Here is a 13925-nt window from a genome sequence, read left to right on the forward strand (position 1 = left end):
GGGGGTGTGGAGGTGGTGGTGCCAGGCTATGGTGGTGATGATGAGGCCATTGCCCAGCAGGGCAGCCAGGTAGATGGCCAGGAAGAGGCAGAAGTGCAGGAGCTGCAGCTGCCTTGTGCCTGGGAATGACAGGAGGAGGAAGTGGGTGATGGAGCTGCTGTTGGCCATCTGCTGCCTCTGGCCATAGAGACCTGTCCAAGGAGGGAAAGGCAGTGACAAGTTAGGGCTTATCATAACCTCCCTCCCTGAGCTGCAGGAGGCATGGATCAGCTCAGTCCCATCACTACCAACACATGGCAGAGTTCATCACAGCTTCAAATGCAGCAGGGACCCAGAATTGCCATGAAGAATCCTCTGGTGCCAGAGCAGAAAGTGACCAACAGCCCAATCCCAGAGAACAAGAGTCCCATTGTGGTGGGTTGAACTTTCCCCCCATCATTACCTTTGCCAGAGCAGCTCAGTCAGAAGCAAATGAAGCTGTATTGACAAGCAAGAGCTACACTCTACAATGGAATGCAATGAACAGTTACAAAACATACAGGAGTGACAATATTAGACAGCTATTTACAATTACCAAATGACATGAAACTCCCCTGGTCAGAGACCAGGGAAGCTGCTCCTCTACCCCTAACTTCTATCCCCCTGTTCCAAGAGAGAAAGGAGGAGTAGAGAGAGAAAAAAAGCAGTGAGTTAGACTTAGTCAAGGGCAGCCAAAGCAGGTGATCTCTCCTGAGTGAAGCAAAAGAGCTGAGATCAGAAGAGAAGAGAGAGAATTGTTATGGTACAGCTCCTCTGATTCCTGATATTTATCCAATGAATTTATTTAGAATAATCTTTTCTTTTCCTTTTCACACCCAAGAGTGATCTATTTATTTTGTTTCTACTTTTCTGCTCAAAATCTGTAACTAAATTTTAAAGGCATTGCCTAAAACCACCACAGCCATGGAGAGGTGGAGAAACAGGGAGCAGGCCTGCAGTGCTGCAGAGACAGTGAAGGGAAGAGAGAAAGGCAGAGGGGCTGGGGGTGAAGCCTTCTCCTTCCCCAGCTCAGCTCACTGCTGCTCACAGGATGGAACTGAAGGGCTTTGGTCCTCCTTCTGTGTGTGCACACTCCAGGAGACTTCAGCTGAGCGTCAGCTGCCGAGATGGAGATGCCTCCAGGAGCTACAGCTGCAGTGTCCTGCACCCACAGCCTCACTGTGTCAGTGACTGCAGTGACTTCTCCTCCAGCAAGCTCTCAGTCACCCTCCCAGTCCTGGAAAGCTTGAAGCGCTCTCTGCCTTCCTCATCTCCCTGAGATCCTCTGGCAGTGTCCTCAGCCCTGCTGTGCTGTGAAGAGGAGAAGCTCCTGGACAGATCTGTCTCCTGCAGCTCTGCTTACTTGCCAGCAGCTCCCTGTAGCCGAGAAGTCTGGCCCAATAGGGCAGCAGAAGTCCAGCCCAAGGACTTTTAATACCTCCTCTGGTAGCTTTTGGTGCCCTGTAACCTCAGAGACTGAGAGGAAGCTGATGAAACCTCTCCAGAAGTCAAAGTCAGTTTCTTCTACTCTTAATGGGTCCCAGTGAAGCATACTGGGAAAGGGTCCCCAGGGTCTGGTTAGAGCAGAAGGAGACAGTGGATGCAAGGGAAGCATCACTGGAGGCATTGAAGTATCTCCAGGCTGTGGTGAGAGCAGAGAACTGAGGCAGTGCTGACAGGTCAGGACAAGCAGCTAAAGATGCCTCTGCTGCTGAGCAAACCTGGAGGGGTTTCATTGATCCAAATGGCTAAGCCCTGACCCCCAGCCCCTGAGAAGGCAGATCCTGTCCCTCACCTGTGGCTCTGGGCTCTGCTGGTAGCAGTGGGGAGTGAGGATGAGCAGTGACCAGGGTAGGACCTTGTCAGGTTTTGCTATGGTTTGCTTGCAAAGAGACAACTCCTGCTGAAAAGGAATGAAATGTACCTTTAAAAATACTTTTTATCAGATGCTTTGTGCAATAATAACCTCTCCAATTAGCTGCAGATACCTTGGCAATAATTAGAGGTTCAACAATATTTAATGAGCCCCATGGAGTATTTGAGTCTGATTACATCATCCTTAGGTACTGCCAGGAGACTCTGCCAAGGTACTGCCAAGAAGCCTCTCAAGAAGTCCAAGGCAGAAGAAAACTCCAAAGTAACTTCAAGCACTTATTGGCCTCACTGAGGCTTGTTACTGACAAAGGCTCCCCAGGGACTCATTAGAGCAGCTTGTTAGAGGCCAGGATTGCAGGGAGACAAAGGCAAAGTACAGGGCAGAAAAACTTGCCTTTGGTCTGTGAAGCAGAAAGGCCAAGCCCTGAGCACTGCCCTTGCAATAGCAGATCCTGAAAGCCTCAAAGCAAAGTTTCTCCTCACAGGCCTTGGTGGCAGAGGCAACTGCCAGAGCCAAAGGGACAAAGACCTTGGTGCTGTTGGGCCTCTCAGCCTTGCCAGAGCCCTTGGCCATCCCTACTGCAGCCTGTCCTACACTGTCCCATGCCTGCAGCTCTTTCCCTTCAGGCTGCTGACACCACTCTTGCTTCCCCACTCATCTCTCCCCCTGCATTTCCATCCCTTCCCTGAGCTGTCTTAGCTCTTCCTGCCATTTCCTGACCCCTCTGGATGGCCTCATGCATAGCAGCTCTGCCCTTTGAGGGACATTTCTTTGGCCTCATCTCCACAATGAACCTTCCATGCTGTACTTTGTGGAGGTATTGGTCTCTCTTCACTCCCCAGAAGAGCTCCATCCTCTCTGAAATCACCCTTCAGCCATGTGCACACTGCTATGGCCATGCCCTGAGCCTCCATTCAGCAGGCTGAAGCAGCCCAGGTCCCTCAGCCTCGCACAGAGATGTCAATCCCCATCCTGGCAGATTCTATTGTAATGTTTATATAATTCATATTTCACATTCATAGATTAATAACCTCCTTGTCACACCTTTCTGCTAGGAAAGGTTATGGAGCAGGTCATGCTGCACTTACAAGATAACCAGGTGACCAGGCCCAGTCAGCAGGGGTTTGTGAAAGGCAGGTCCTGCCTGACTAATCTGATCTCCTTCTACAGTAAGGTGACCTGGCTAGGGGGTGAGGGGAGGGCCCTGGACACTGTCTGCCTGGACTTTAGTGAAGCCTTTGACACTGTCTGCCTGTCACAAAGGAGAGAGAGCAGGCAGGACAGTTATGAAACAGCAAACCTCTGGTCTATTACAATGCAATCTGCTCCCCTGCCAATAGAATCAAATGACCAATTGGATTGTCAGCTGGGGAAATTCTGTTATTCAGCTGCTTAGACTACCAAATTATTTAGAGCATTTCAGTGTTGAGAAAGATGAACCAAAACTTGCCCCAGCTCACTTAGAAAAGGGAAAATCTCCTAGGGTGTGATGGGTGGAGGCAGACCCCCTCCCCACTACAGGGAAAAATAACAACTCAAACAAACGGATTGCAAAAGTGATGGAAAGTTTAAATGAGAAGCAGTGAATGTTTACAGAGAGCCAGGAGCACAGTGACTAAAGAGATCCCAAAGCAGATCCAGAAACATCCCATCCCCACCTGAGGGTACACCCAAGGCCCCCAGGGCTCCTTCTTCCCCCCTCTGCCCCACTCCACTGCTAGGCTAGTCTCAGCTGGCCAGATCTGAGACTGCCCATCCCGCTGGCCTCAGGCCTAGGCAGGCCCAAGGCCAGGAGACATCTCCCCCCAGTTACCAGGTGGTGGCGAGGAGAGAAAGAGGAAGCACCAGGAGCCCTGCTGAGATTTATAGTGGCACAGGAAATTATGGTATGAAATAACTGGTTTCCTGTGTCCACCCACTGGGCACAGGAAATACACCTCGTATGAGCACAGCAGAGGGCACCTAGCCCAAACTGCTACATGCCACTCTCCTTATTTCATACCATAAGCCCTGTACCCAAACATATCATCAAATCAGAAATCTTTGGAGCATTTCAGTGTTAGGAAAGATAAACCAAATCTTGCCCCAGCTCACTTAGAAAATGGAAAATCTCCCAGGGATACCCAGAAACTACACTCCCCAAAGACCAGAGAGGAGGAAGTGAAATTCCTTAGGTTCCATGCTAGCAGGGAGCAGTGTCTTGCCGGGCAGAGGGACAAATTCTGAGTGAGCCAAGCCCCCAGGAACCATCCCCTGGCAGTGAGAAGTTGCTACCAGTCCCAATGCCACTTTGCAAAGCCCCAGGGCAATCTGCAGAGCCTGGGAAGAAGCTTCCAGAGCTGCCTGCTGTTGTGCTGCAGCCAGAGCAGTTAGCAACCCAAACCTTGTTGGCTAGCATGCAGCAGCAGCACCCTCCCACCCCTGCTTGGGTGCAACTCTGAGTGCTTTACTGCCTCCTTTGTTTGATGGTTCTTGTGGATGTGGTGAAGGCACATTGTGCCCAGAATTATGCCCCAGATACTGAAACTTGTCCCAGCATGTGTGGACACATTCCCCTGCTTTCCTGAGGGGAACAAAGGCCAAGGTGTTAGCCAGGCAGCACAAACAGCTGCACACACCCATGGCATGGGATGCTGGTGCTGATACCAAGTATAGCATAATGATAGCTTCAGGCTTCCTATAGGCTAAAGCCAGTTGTTTATGAGAGTGCCCATTGGCCAAACCTGGCCTAGAGGAACTTGCAAGTATTGCCCCAACTTGTAAATAAGTTGCCCTCTTTCTCTTTGTCCCCTCTCTCCTTGCCTGAGCTGCTAAGCTTGTTGCCTACATGCCACAGTCTTTGCTATTAAGCTCATCCATAAGAAGTCTTCACATACCTCCCATTACAGACTGAATGCTTTTATCACCTCCCAGTGCATGCTGGGTCCTAGGATGTCCTCCCAGTACAGTCTGGGCTCCTCCCATCCTCTCTACTCAGTCCCCTGCTCAAATGCAGTGGAGCAGAGCCAATCCCTCACCTCACCCCTTACAGCTCAGCCCCTCCCATACCCACTCCTGACCCTGACTCTGCCCCCATTGCTCATTCTGGCTCCAGCCTTTACCCTTGGCATTGACCCTTGGGCCTCAACCCAGCCACAACCCAACCTCTGCCTCTCAGAACTGGCCCTCACCTGAGCCCTTCCCAGAACACTCAGCAGGACATCTGAAGGAAGGAGACTTCTTAACTTTCTCACTAAATGTTAGAAACTCTCCCACTGGTTCAGAGCTTAGCTTTCTGACATCAAGAAAGTAAACCTGGAGCTTGGGAGAGCAAATGGAGATAGAGCAGCCGATGGCCTGGCAGTGCCGGGGTCGGTGTATTACTATGTCCCCTGGTACACGCTGGTCACCGTCGTGGGGGTGAATATGCCAGGTGAGAAAGGAGCCACAGATGAAGCACTTGCTGCAGCCTGTGCAGGTGAAGGGCTGGCACATTTGTGGGTGCAGCGGTGCTGACCGAGGACGACCATCTGGTGAAGCTCTTGCATCAGGCAGCTCAGAGGTGCAGCTGCTTCTGGCTGTGGATGCAGCAGTGCCAGATGAGGTTGGAGCTGAGAGTGAAGCTCTTGATGTAGTCACCACAGAGAGAGGGCTGGGCTCTGGGCTGGGGGCAGTGGGGCAGTGGGGCTTTACCACCTCCAAGATGGGTAGTAAGCTTTGCCCACCCTCAGGGCACTGATGTGGCTGCTTGGGTGGCACAGAGGGGCTGATATGGGTTTGCCCTCTTCCTCCTCTTCATCTTCCTCCTCCTTTGGTTCATATTTCTCCTATTCCATATCCTACTCTTCTTCCCCATCATGACCTTTGTCTTCCTCCTCCTCCTAATCCTCATATACTTCCTCCTTGTTGTCCTCATCTATGTCTTCATAAACCTCTTCTACTATTCCTCAAGGCTGAGCTTTCATTCCTCCAAATTATTCTTCAGGTGATTCTTCTCCTCCAAGATCTTGTCCAGGTCCTTCTGGGAGGCCATGCTGCTGAGAGGAATGGTCACCCCTGTGCTCTTGGGCAATTCCTTGGGGACCAAGTGACTGAGAAGTAAGGACACTGTGTGTGAGTTTCATAGTTTCATAGTTTCATAGTTTCATAGTTTCATAGTTTCATAGTTTCATTCAGGGTTGGAAGGGACCACAAGGATCATCTAGTTCCAACCCCCCCGCCATGGGCAGGGACACCCCACACTAGACCAGGCTGGACAGAGCCTCATCCAGCCTGCTCTTAAACACCCCCAGGGACGGGGCCTCGACCACCTCCCTGGACAACCCATTCCAGGGTCTCACCAGTCTCATGGTGAAGAACCTCCTCCTCACATCGAGAGTTCTTGCAACGGAGGGATCAGAGCCCTAACTCCTGTGCTGAGTCCCCTGGTTGTAGTGCTGATGGGGCTGACACCCCCAGGATGCAGCCATCCCAACCATCCCCCTCTGGCCATGCAACTGATACCTGACCACCTGGGGCTCAGGGAGGTGAACTCCTAAATTCCCATCACAGCCAATGACCCTCAAAGCTCCACAAGTGGTGAAGTGTGGTTTGGGAGGAGGGTCTGGAGAGGGTTGGGAGGTGCTCAGGGGTCAGCTGGAGCCTGGGATCTTGCTGCTGTCCCAAGTTGGGTTCTTTACCCTCTGGCCTGTTCCAAGGAGCAGGTCTGCAAACCTTGCTTCTCCCCCTCCCCAGCACAGAGGATCAGGGCTGATGAAGAGAAGGATATGACCCCAGGCAGAGAGAAGCAAAGGGTTAGAGGAGAGGACTGACCTGCAAGGAATGGCTCAGCCCTGACCAGAGCTCTCCCGGCCTTGTATTTCCCTCCCTATGGCTTGAGGGTTTGTCACCTCCTGCCAGCTCAGTGCATCTGTGCTTGGATCACAGCCAACAGGGAGGTGATAGAAAACTCTGACAGCCAAAAACTTCAGGGCCTGTGCAAGTGGCAAAAGATCCCAGGATGATTTAGCATCCAAGGTTCTCCAGATCAGAGAAATACCTGATGGAAGTCAAGGATCTCCACCTCTAAAAACAGTGACCCTAAAGCCAGAGCCTTGGAGCTCACCTGGATCACAGCAGCTGTGTCCAGCATCTCCCCCACTCAGACATCTCTCAGGCACAAACCTGCACCAAGGGCCAGCACCAAGTCAGACTTCTCCAGGCTGAGTTCTCATCCTCTGAGAATGTTGAAGCTTTGTGAGTGTGTGCCCTGAGCTCCAGCAAAAGGAAACTGAATTCCAGGCAGCCTCTCTGACAGCTACCTCTCCACCTCTCTGTGTCTTTGGACAGACACTTTTGCTGTCACCATGTTGAGGGGCTCTATGTTCCACTGGAATCAGCCAGCTCTGTCCCTGTGTCTGTGTGCTTGGTGCTTCTCTCCAGGCACAGCCATAGAAAGAGATTTGAATTCAGGATTGCTTCATGAGGAAGAGCTGCTAGGGTCCAACTTTTTAATCTTCTTCTCACTCTCAAGAACTCTTGACTGGCTGAGAAATCACAGCCATGGCAGAACTTGTTGGCTTTGTCTCAGCCTTGCGGACAGGCAAGCTGCTGAGAGACAGCTTGTGCTGAGCAGATGGGTCCAGAGGGCTTGGATTGCTGAGGGAACTTTCTCAGCCTTGACTTTGCTTTGTTTCCAAAGAGCAACAATTCTTCTGTGGCTGTGTGCAGGCAGTGCTCTAAGGAGAGCAGGGGGCAGCTGGTGCCATGGAGCTGTGAGCTCCAGCTGCAGAGAGCAGTGGAGAAGTCTGATGCAAGGAGCAGGGATGTAAGGCCCAGGTGGGCAGGGACAGCAATGGGGAGGTTGGGGAGGGTGAGGAGCAAAGTTGTCCACTCAATGTCAGCCCTCAAAGGGCAGCTTCTCCTCCCAGTCCAGACCCCCTGAGCAGACAGCCTGCATCATTCTGGCTTGGTGGATGCTGCTGTCACCTCTGCCCTCATCTGAGAAACAATCAAATAGTTTGCCATCAAAATCTGAGCTTTGTGAGGTGCACTTGGAAATCTGGAAGTCAACAACAAAGACACAAAGAGCTCCTTAGGGCACTTGGGAATCATTCCATGAACCTCAGGTACTGAGAGAAGAGTGAAGAAACTGGGCAAGAAGCAAGAAGCAAAACACAAAGTACCTTGAAGCACTGATTGGCCCCACTGAGGCTTGTTACTGCCAAAGCCTCCCCAGGGACTCATTAGAGCAGCTCAGGAGAGGCTGTGATTGCAGCAGACAAAGGCAAAGTGCAGGAGAGCAAACTCTGGCTCTGGTTCCTGGAGCACAAAGGCCAAGGCCTGAGCACCGCCCCTGGGCAGGCAGATCCTGTCCCTCATGTGTGGGTCAAGGCTCTTCAGGTGCAGTGGGGGTGGGGTGTGGGTTTCATAGCAGCATAGCATGGCCTAGGTTGGAGGGGACCTCAGAGCTCCTCTGCTCCAACCTCCTGCCATAGGCAGGGATGCCTCTCCAATAGACTCAGCTGCTCAAGGCCTCATCCAGCCTGGCCTTCAACACCCTCAGGAGAGGGCATCCTACCTGGGCAGCCTATTCCACACTCCCACAACCCTCATACAGAAGAACTTCTTCCCAAGACCCAGTCTAAACCTCCTTTTCCTCACCTTCAAACCTTTCCCTCCTGTCCTGTCACCAGACACCCTCATGAAAAGTCCCTCTCCAGCTTTCCTTTAGGATCCCTGTAGGGTTTGTGATGCTGTGTAGAGGACAAGGGCCTGACAGTCCCCAGCCTTCCTGGGGCTGTGGAAAGAGGCAGTGAGGCCCTCCCAGTGCCTTAGAACAACATCTCCTCCCAGGCCTCGGGGGCAGAGAATTGCCAGAGTCAAGAGGGCACAGCCTTGGCTTCTCTTCATCACTCCCACCACTGCCATTGCCCTTTGCCAGCTCTACCACAGCTTTGTCCTGCACTGTCTCACAGCTGCTTCTCCTGCCCTGCAGGCTGCAGACACTCATCTCACTTCCCCACCTTGGCCTTTCCAGGCCTTCATTGACACCTGCCCACACTCACACTCTGCTCCTTGGGACACAAAGAGAAGGGCTGATCCCAGACTCCTTCTGCAGAACTTCTCAGGCCACAGCACTACCCTTTGAGAGGTTTCTTGCTCCTCATGGCTAGTCTCCACCTTTCAGGCTGCACCATCTCACAGTGTTCCTCTCTCCTGATGTCTCCTACCTAACCAGGAGCTCCCAAGGCTGCTGGCCTTGCAGTTTCTTGCAGAGACAGCACCAAGCCCTGTACCTGCTGCAGTCCCATCAGGTACTCAGGCAGCAGAGACACAACAACCAACCCATCAGCCCCTTCCTGCAGTCAGCCCAGGCCCTTTGGCAGAGGGCATCTCCCAGATCACTGTGCCCATCTGCCAGCCATGAGCCCAGGGCTGCCCTATCAGCTCCTGCAGACACAACTGACCTCACAGTCCCTTTCCCAGCTGTGTTCCTGCTGTTGGCCAATCCTCTCATGAGGCAGAAGTGGCCTCACCTCCCCCTTCCCAGTCCTTGGCTTCCTATTGAATGGTGAGTTCCTGAGACACAACTGAGCACAGGATTGCACACTCAGCCATCAGCCTCCCTGTAGCCAGAGCCTGAGCAGATCCAAGTTTCACCAGATCCATCTGGGAGATTTCCTACCAAGGGTTTGAGTGGAGAAGCTGCTGGCTCTGTCCTGCTGCATTTGTGGAGGAGACTCCTGCACATCCTCTTGTCCAATGATCCTGCTCAGGGCAGGGTTAAGCAGATGAGGTCCTTCAAGGCCTCTGCCCAGTTTGGCTTCATCTCCAGAGGAGCTGCAAAGGCCCTGGGTCAGATGGTGCAGGGAGTTCATGAAGACATTCCACACTGCTGGCCCAAGGGCTTGCCCTGAGGGATGCCACTGGGAAGTGTCTGACAGGAGGACTCTCCACTGGTGACATTTGGGCTTCCTTCACCACCCAGCCACCACCTCATCCATTTCTGCACTCCAGGTCTCAGCACTCTGGCTCTAAGGAGACTATGGGGGACCATGGCAAAGCCCTGGCTAAGGTCCAGGGACAAAACATCCCCTTCTTGCCCCTACCCATATGGCTTCAGCAATACCTCTCTTGTCCTGCAAGGGCCTGCAAATGGCTGCAGAGGTGTTTGAGCTTTCACCTTCCCAGGGACTGTGCTGAGGGTGACCAGCCTGCAATGTTCCCCATCCTCCTTTTTGGTGTTCTTGGAGAGGCTTTTTCCAAGGAGCCCAGAACCTCTGGGATGGCTCTGTGCACATCTCAGGGCACAGTCCAGCAAGGGTGATGTGAGCAGACAGAAGCCTGCCCAAGACATCTGAGATGAATCTCCCTGGGCCAGTAGGGTTTGTTCTGGAGTGACACACAGCAATGTCCCAACTCTGTCAGTGTCCACATCTGAGCTGGCCTCATGGACCCCTAATGGAGTGTGGGATGTTCAGAGACAGAGTCTTTCCCCATCACTCACACAGGCCCTGCCCTGCAGCAGTCAGAGAATCTCCCTGGCCTCCTGCTGCCCCTGCCAGAGGCTGGGAGGCTCCTCACACCTCCAGTGCCTTTGTACCTCCAGCAATAACTGATGGTGTTTGTGCTCACTCAGGTTCACCTCACCTCATCTGCTGACATCTCATCTGCACAATGCAAACAGGCACTGCTGACCTCCTGAGGCCATGTCCTCCTGTGGAGGGACCAAGAGTCTATCCAAGCTGAGTGTGAGGCTATTGCTGGAAACAGTGGTTATGAAGCCCAGTCTAGGATGACTGCCCTGGGACAGCTTCCCCAGGGTGTCCAGTGAACACAGACACAGTCCAGACCCTTCTCTGCTGATCCTTCAGGTCACTTGCAGGAGGCCTGGCTGTGTGAGGACACTGCTGTGTGCCCCAGCCCTGCACACTCACACACTTTAGCTGTTCCCTTTATCTGTTGGACAATTTCTTGGGCATGCTCTTGAAGGAAGCTTTGGAAGAAGACCTAAGCCTTCAGACACTGCCCTAAGCAGATCACCTGTCTGTGTGGAACTGCTCTTGTGGAGACCAGGTGTGTGGGCACATGGCCTGTCCCTGCCTGTGATCACAGATTGCCACACTGCAAAGCCCTGACCAAGCTTCCAGGCCTTAGACCAACACAAGGGATCAGAAGGGGAGTGTGGGAGTGGAAAGAGAGCAGTCTATGAAGACCAAGCATTGGTGTTTCCTGGCAGCACTGGTGCTGTGTCTCGGTCTGAAGGGGAAAGAGTCTCAGCTCTTCTGGAACATTCCTGAGTTATGAAATTAGAAGCACAAAGGAGGCCAAACTATCAACAGCCAGGCTGCTTATTAACAGAATAAAGTAGATGAAACAGAAGAAGGGAGAGAGAGAGAGAAGGGGAAAGAATTATATTAGCATACCCCCCACCCCCCAAGATGGTTTGGGTGGGAGGAAGGGTGCAGCTCCTTTGGCTTGGATGAGATGTCATCCTTGTTGGCTTGTACTGTCCTCCCTGAAGGAGGAGAGGAGGGAGGGCGGCCTCCATCATGTGGTGTCTTCAGCTCCATGAGCTGCATCAGGGAGAACTTAGGACAGGGAGAGAGGGTTCCTCCAAGTCTGCTGCCTCCTGTGTATTCTTTGTGTGTTTGCAGGGGTCCCCTCCTTCCCCTTTTCCCTGCCCATACACACAGTACCCATCAGGGACTGATCCATTCTCCTTTTTATATCCTTCCTTTCCAGGGATGTTTATGGGTAGGGATGATCTTGTCTGTGCACATTCCAGAGAGCCCTTACCCAGAGGGTCTGTCCATTGCACATTTCTGGTGTCTGGGAGCAAAGGTGATGTTTCCATTCTAGATTCACATCAAGAGAGACAAGATCTGGTCTCTTACATGCTGCTGAGCTGGGACTATTTACTACTGTACTTCTTGACATTAGAAGTGTCTCTGAAACGTCAGAAAAGGCTTGGAGGAAATGGCTCAGGAAAAAAAAAGTTACTGACACATCTCTTTATTATTTAAACAAAAAAGGAGCTCAGAAAACAAAAGAACAAATTAGAACTGGGCTGACAACATTGTAAAATAAAAATCCACCACCACCAGAAAAATATTGAAGCCAGGCTGCACTGAGTGGCATCAGAACTGCTCTCCAGGAGAAGACAAAGAGTTTATTGCTTCTGAAAGCATCCAGGGATCAGTTGTCTCAGGGCAGCCTTGAGCTCCTGGTTCCTCAGGCTGTAGATGAGAGGGTTCACTGCTGGAGGCACCACTGAGTACAGAACTGACACCACCAGGTCCAGGGATGGGGAGGAGATGGAGGAGGGCTTCAGGTATGCAAAGAAGCCAGTGGTGATAAACAGGGAGACCACAGCCAGGTGAGGGAGGCAGGTGGCAAAGGCTTTGTGGCGTCCCTGCTGAGAGGGGATCCTCAGCACTGCCCTGAAGATCTGCACATAAGACACCACAATGAACACAAAACAGCCAAATGCTAAACAGACACTGGCCACAAGGAGCCAAACTTCCCTGAGGTAGGATGTGGAGCAGGAGAGCTTGAGGATCTGGGGGATTTCACAGAAGAACTGGTTCACAGCATTGCCCTGGCAGAGGGGCAGGGAAAATGTATTGGCTGTGTGCAGCAGAGCATAGAGAAAGCCACAGGCCCAGGCAGCTGCTGCCAGGTGGAGACAAACTCTGCTGCCCAGGAGGATCTCATAGTGCAGGGGTCTGCAGATGGCAACGTAGCGATCGTAGGACATGGTGGTGAGGAGAAAATACTCTGCAGTAAGCAAGAAAAATACAAGGAAGACCTGTGCAGCACATCCTGCATAGGAGATGTCCCAGGTGTGCCTCAGGGAATTGTCCATGGATTTTGGCACAGTAGTGGAGATTGAGCCCAGGTCAAGGAGGGCGAGGTTGAGGAGGAAGAAGTACATGGGGGTGTGGAGGTGGTGGTCCCAGGCTATGGTGGTGATGATGAGGCCATTGCCCAGCAGGGCAGCCAGGTAGATGGCCAGGAAGAGGCAGAAGTGCAGGAGCTGCAGCTGCCTTGTGCCTGGGAATGGCAGGAGGAGGAAGTGGGTGATGGAGCTGCTGTTGGACATCTGCTGCCTTTGGCCATGTCAGAAGAGAAGGAGACAGTGACAAGTCAGAAGAATTCTCTCAGCACAGCCAAAATCACTCCCCACAGACCCTCCCCTGTCACACAGACACCTACTGCTTCTCAGGGACTTTCCTTCAGCTCCTAGGCTGGAGCACACCTTGGTCCTGGCTGAGGGTAAAAGGCAAGAGTGGGAGAGCTTCCCATGGACTCTCTGTCACCCTGCTTTGCCCCTCAGCTGGAGGGTGACCATGCTCCCATGTCACCCTGAGAAGCCACCAGACACTGCTGAGAGCAGAGGGATCCACCACACACCACTCTGTGTCTCAGGGTCTCATCATCCCACTTCTTGTCCAGGAGACACTTGCCTCAGTGTCCTCTAGAAGGCAGCACAGCCTGGATGGACACCTCAAGGTCACAGCCAAGGCATGACCATGGCTGCTCCTGGAGTCAGCTCATTCCCAGCCTCACAGCCTGCACTGCCAGAACTTCCCAGGCTGGAGGACAGCTGGGACACCTCATTGCTGTGGCCCCACCTGCACAGAAGATCTCACAGTGTCTGTGCCTGACTCTGCAGCTGAGGCTTCCATGCCCAGAGAGCCATCAGCAACACAAAGAGCCTCTGAGACAGGCAAGGAGAGGGACAGACAGACACTCAGGAATGCCTTCAGGTGAGGAGTGTAGGCACTTGGTGAGGTTCCCAGTAAAGCTCTTTGTGATGAAGAGTCTCAGCCCCTGCTCTAAAGGCACAGATGAGTTTTCCTCCTCACCAGCCAGACCAGAGACAGTGGAAGCAAAAATTCAGGAGAGGAGAGACTGGGTCAGGAATCCCTGGCCTGAACATAGTCATGGAAAATGCCACTGGAAATGATCTGGACATGAACTGGAGCTGAGAGCAGCCCTGACCCACGCAACAGCCCCTCCACAAGAGAAAGACCCTGCCCTGCCCTGCCGAGGGTGACTCCTTCCA

General features: G+C 52.7%; 1 protein-coding gene across 1 annotated transcript; it reads right to left on the minus strand.

Annotated features, from left to right (window-relative positions):
• Positions 1-12026: 12026 nt before the first annotated feature.
• Positions 12027-12959, minus strand: LOC137454341 (olfactory receptor 14A16-like). The gene has a single exon (XM_068164391.1). The coding sequence runs from the start codon at positions 12957-12959 to the stop codon at positions 12027-12029; it is 933 nt and encodes a 310-aa protein (XP_068020492.1).
• Between the last annotated feature and the right edge of the window lie 966 nt (positions 12960-13925).

This window comes from Melanerpes formicivorus, unplaced genomic scaffold (assembly GCF_026170545.1).
Source record: "Melanerpes formicivorus ecotype bairdi unplaced genomic scaffold, bMelFor1.0.p_v2 SCAF_80, whole genome shotgun sequence".
NCBI classification, from domain to species: Eukaryota; Metazoa; Chordata; class Aves; order Piciformes; family Picidae; genus Melanerpes; species Melanerpes formicivorus.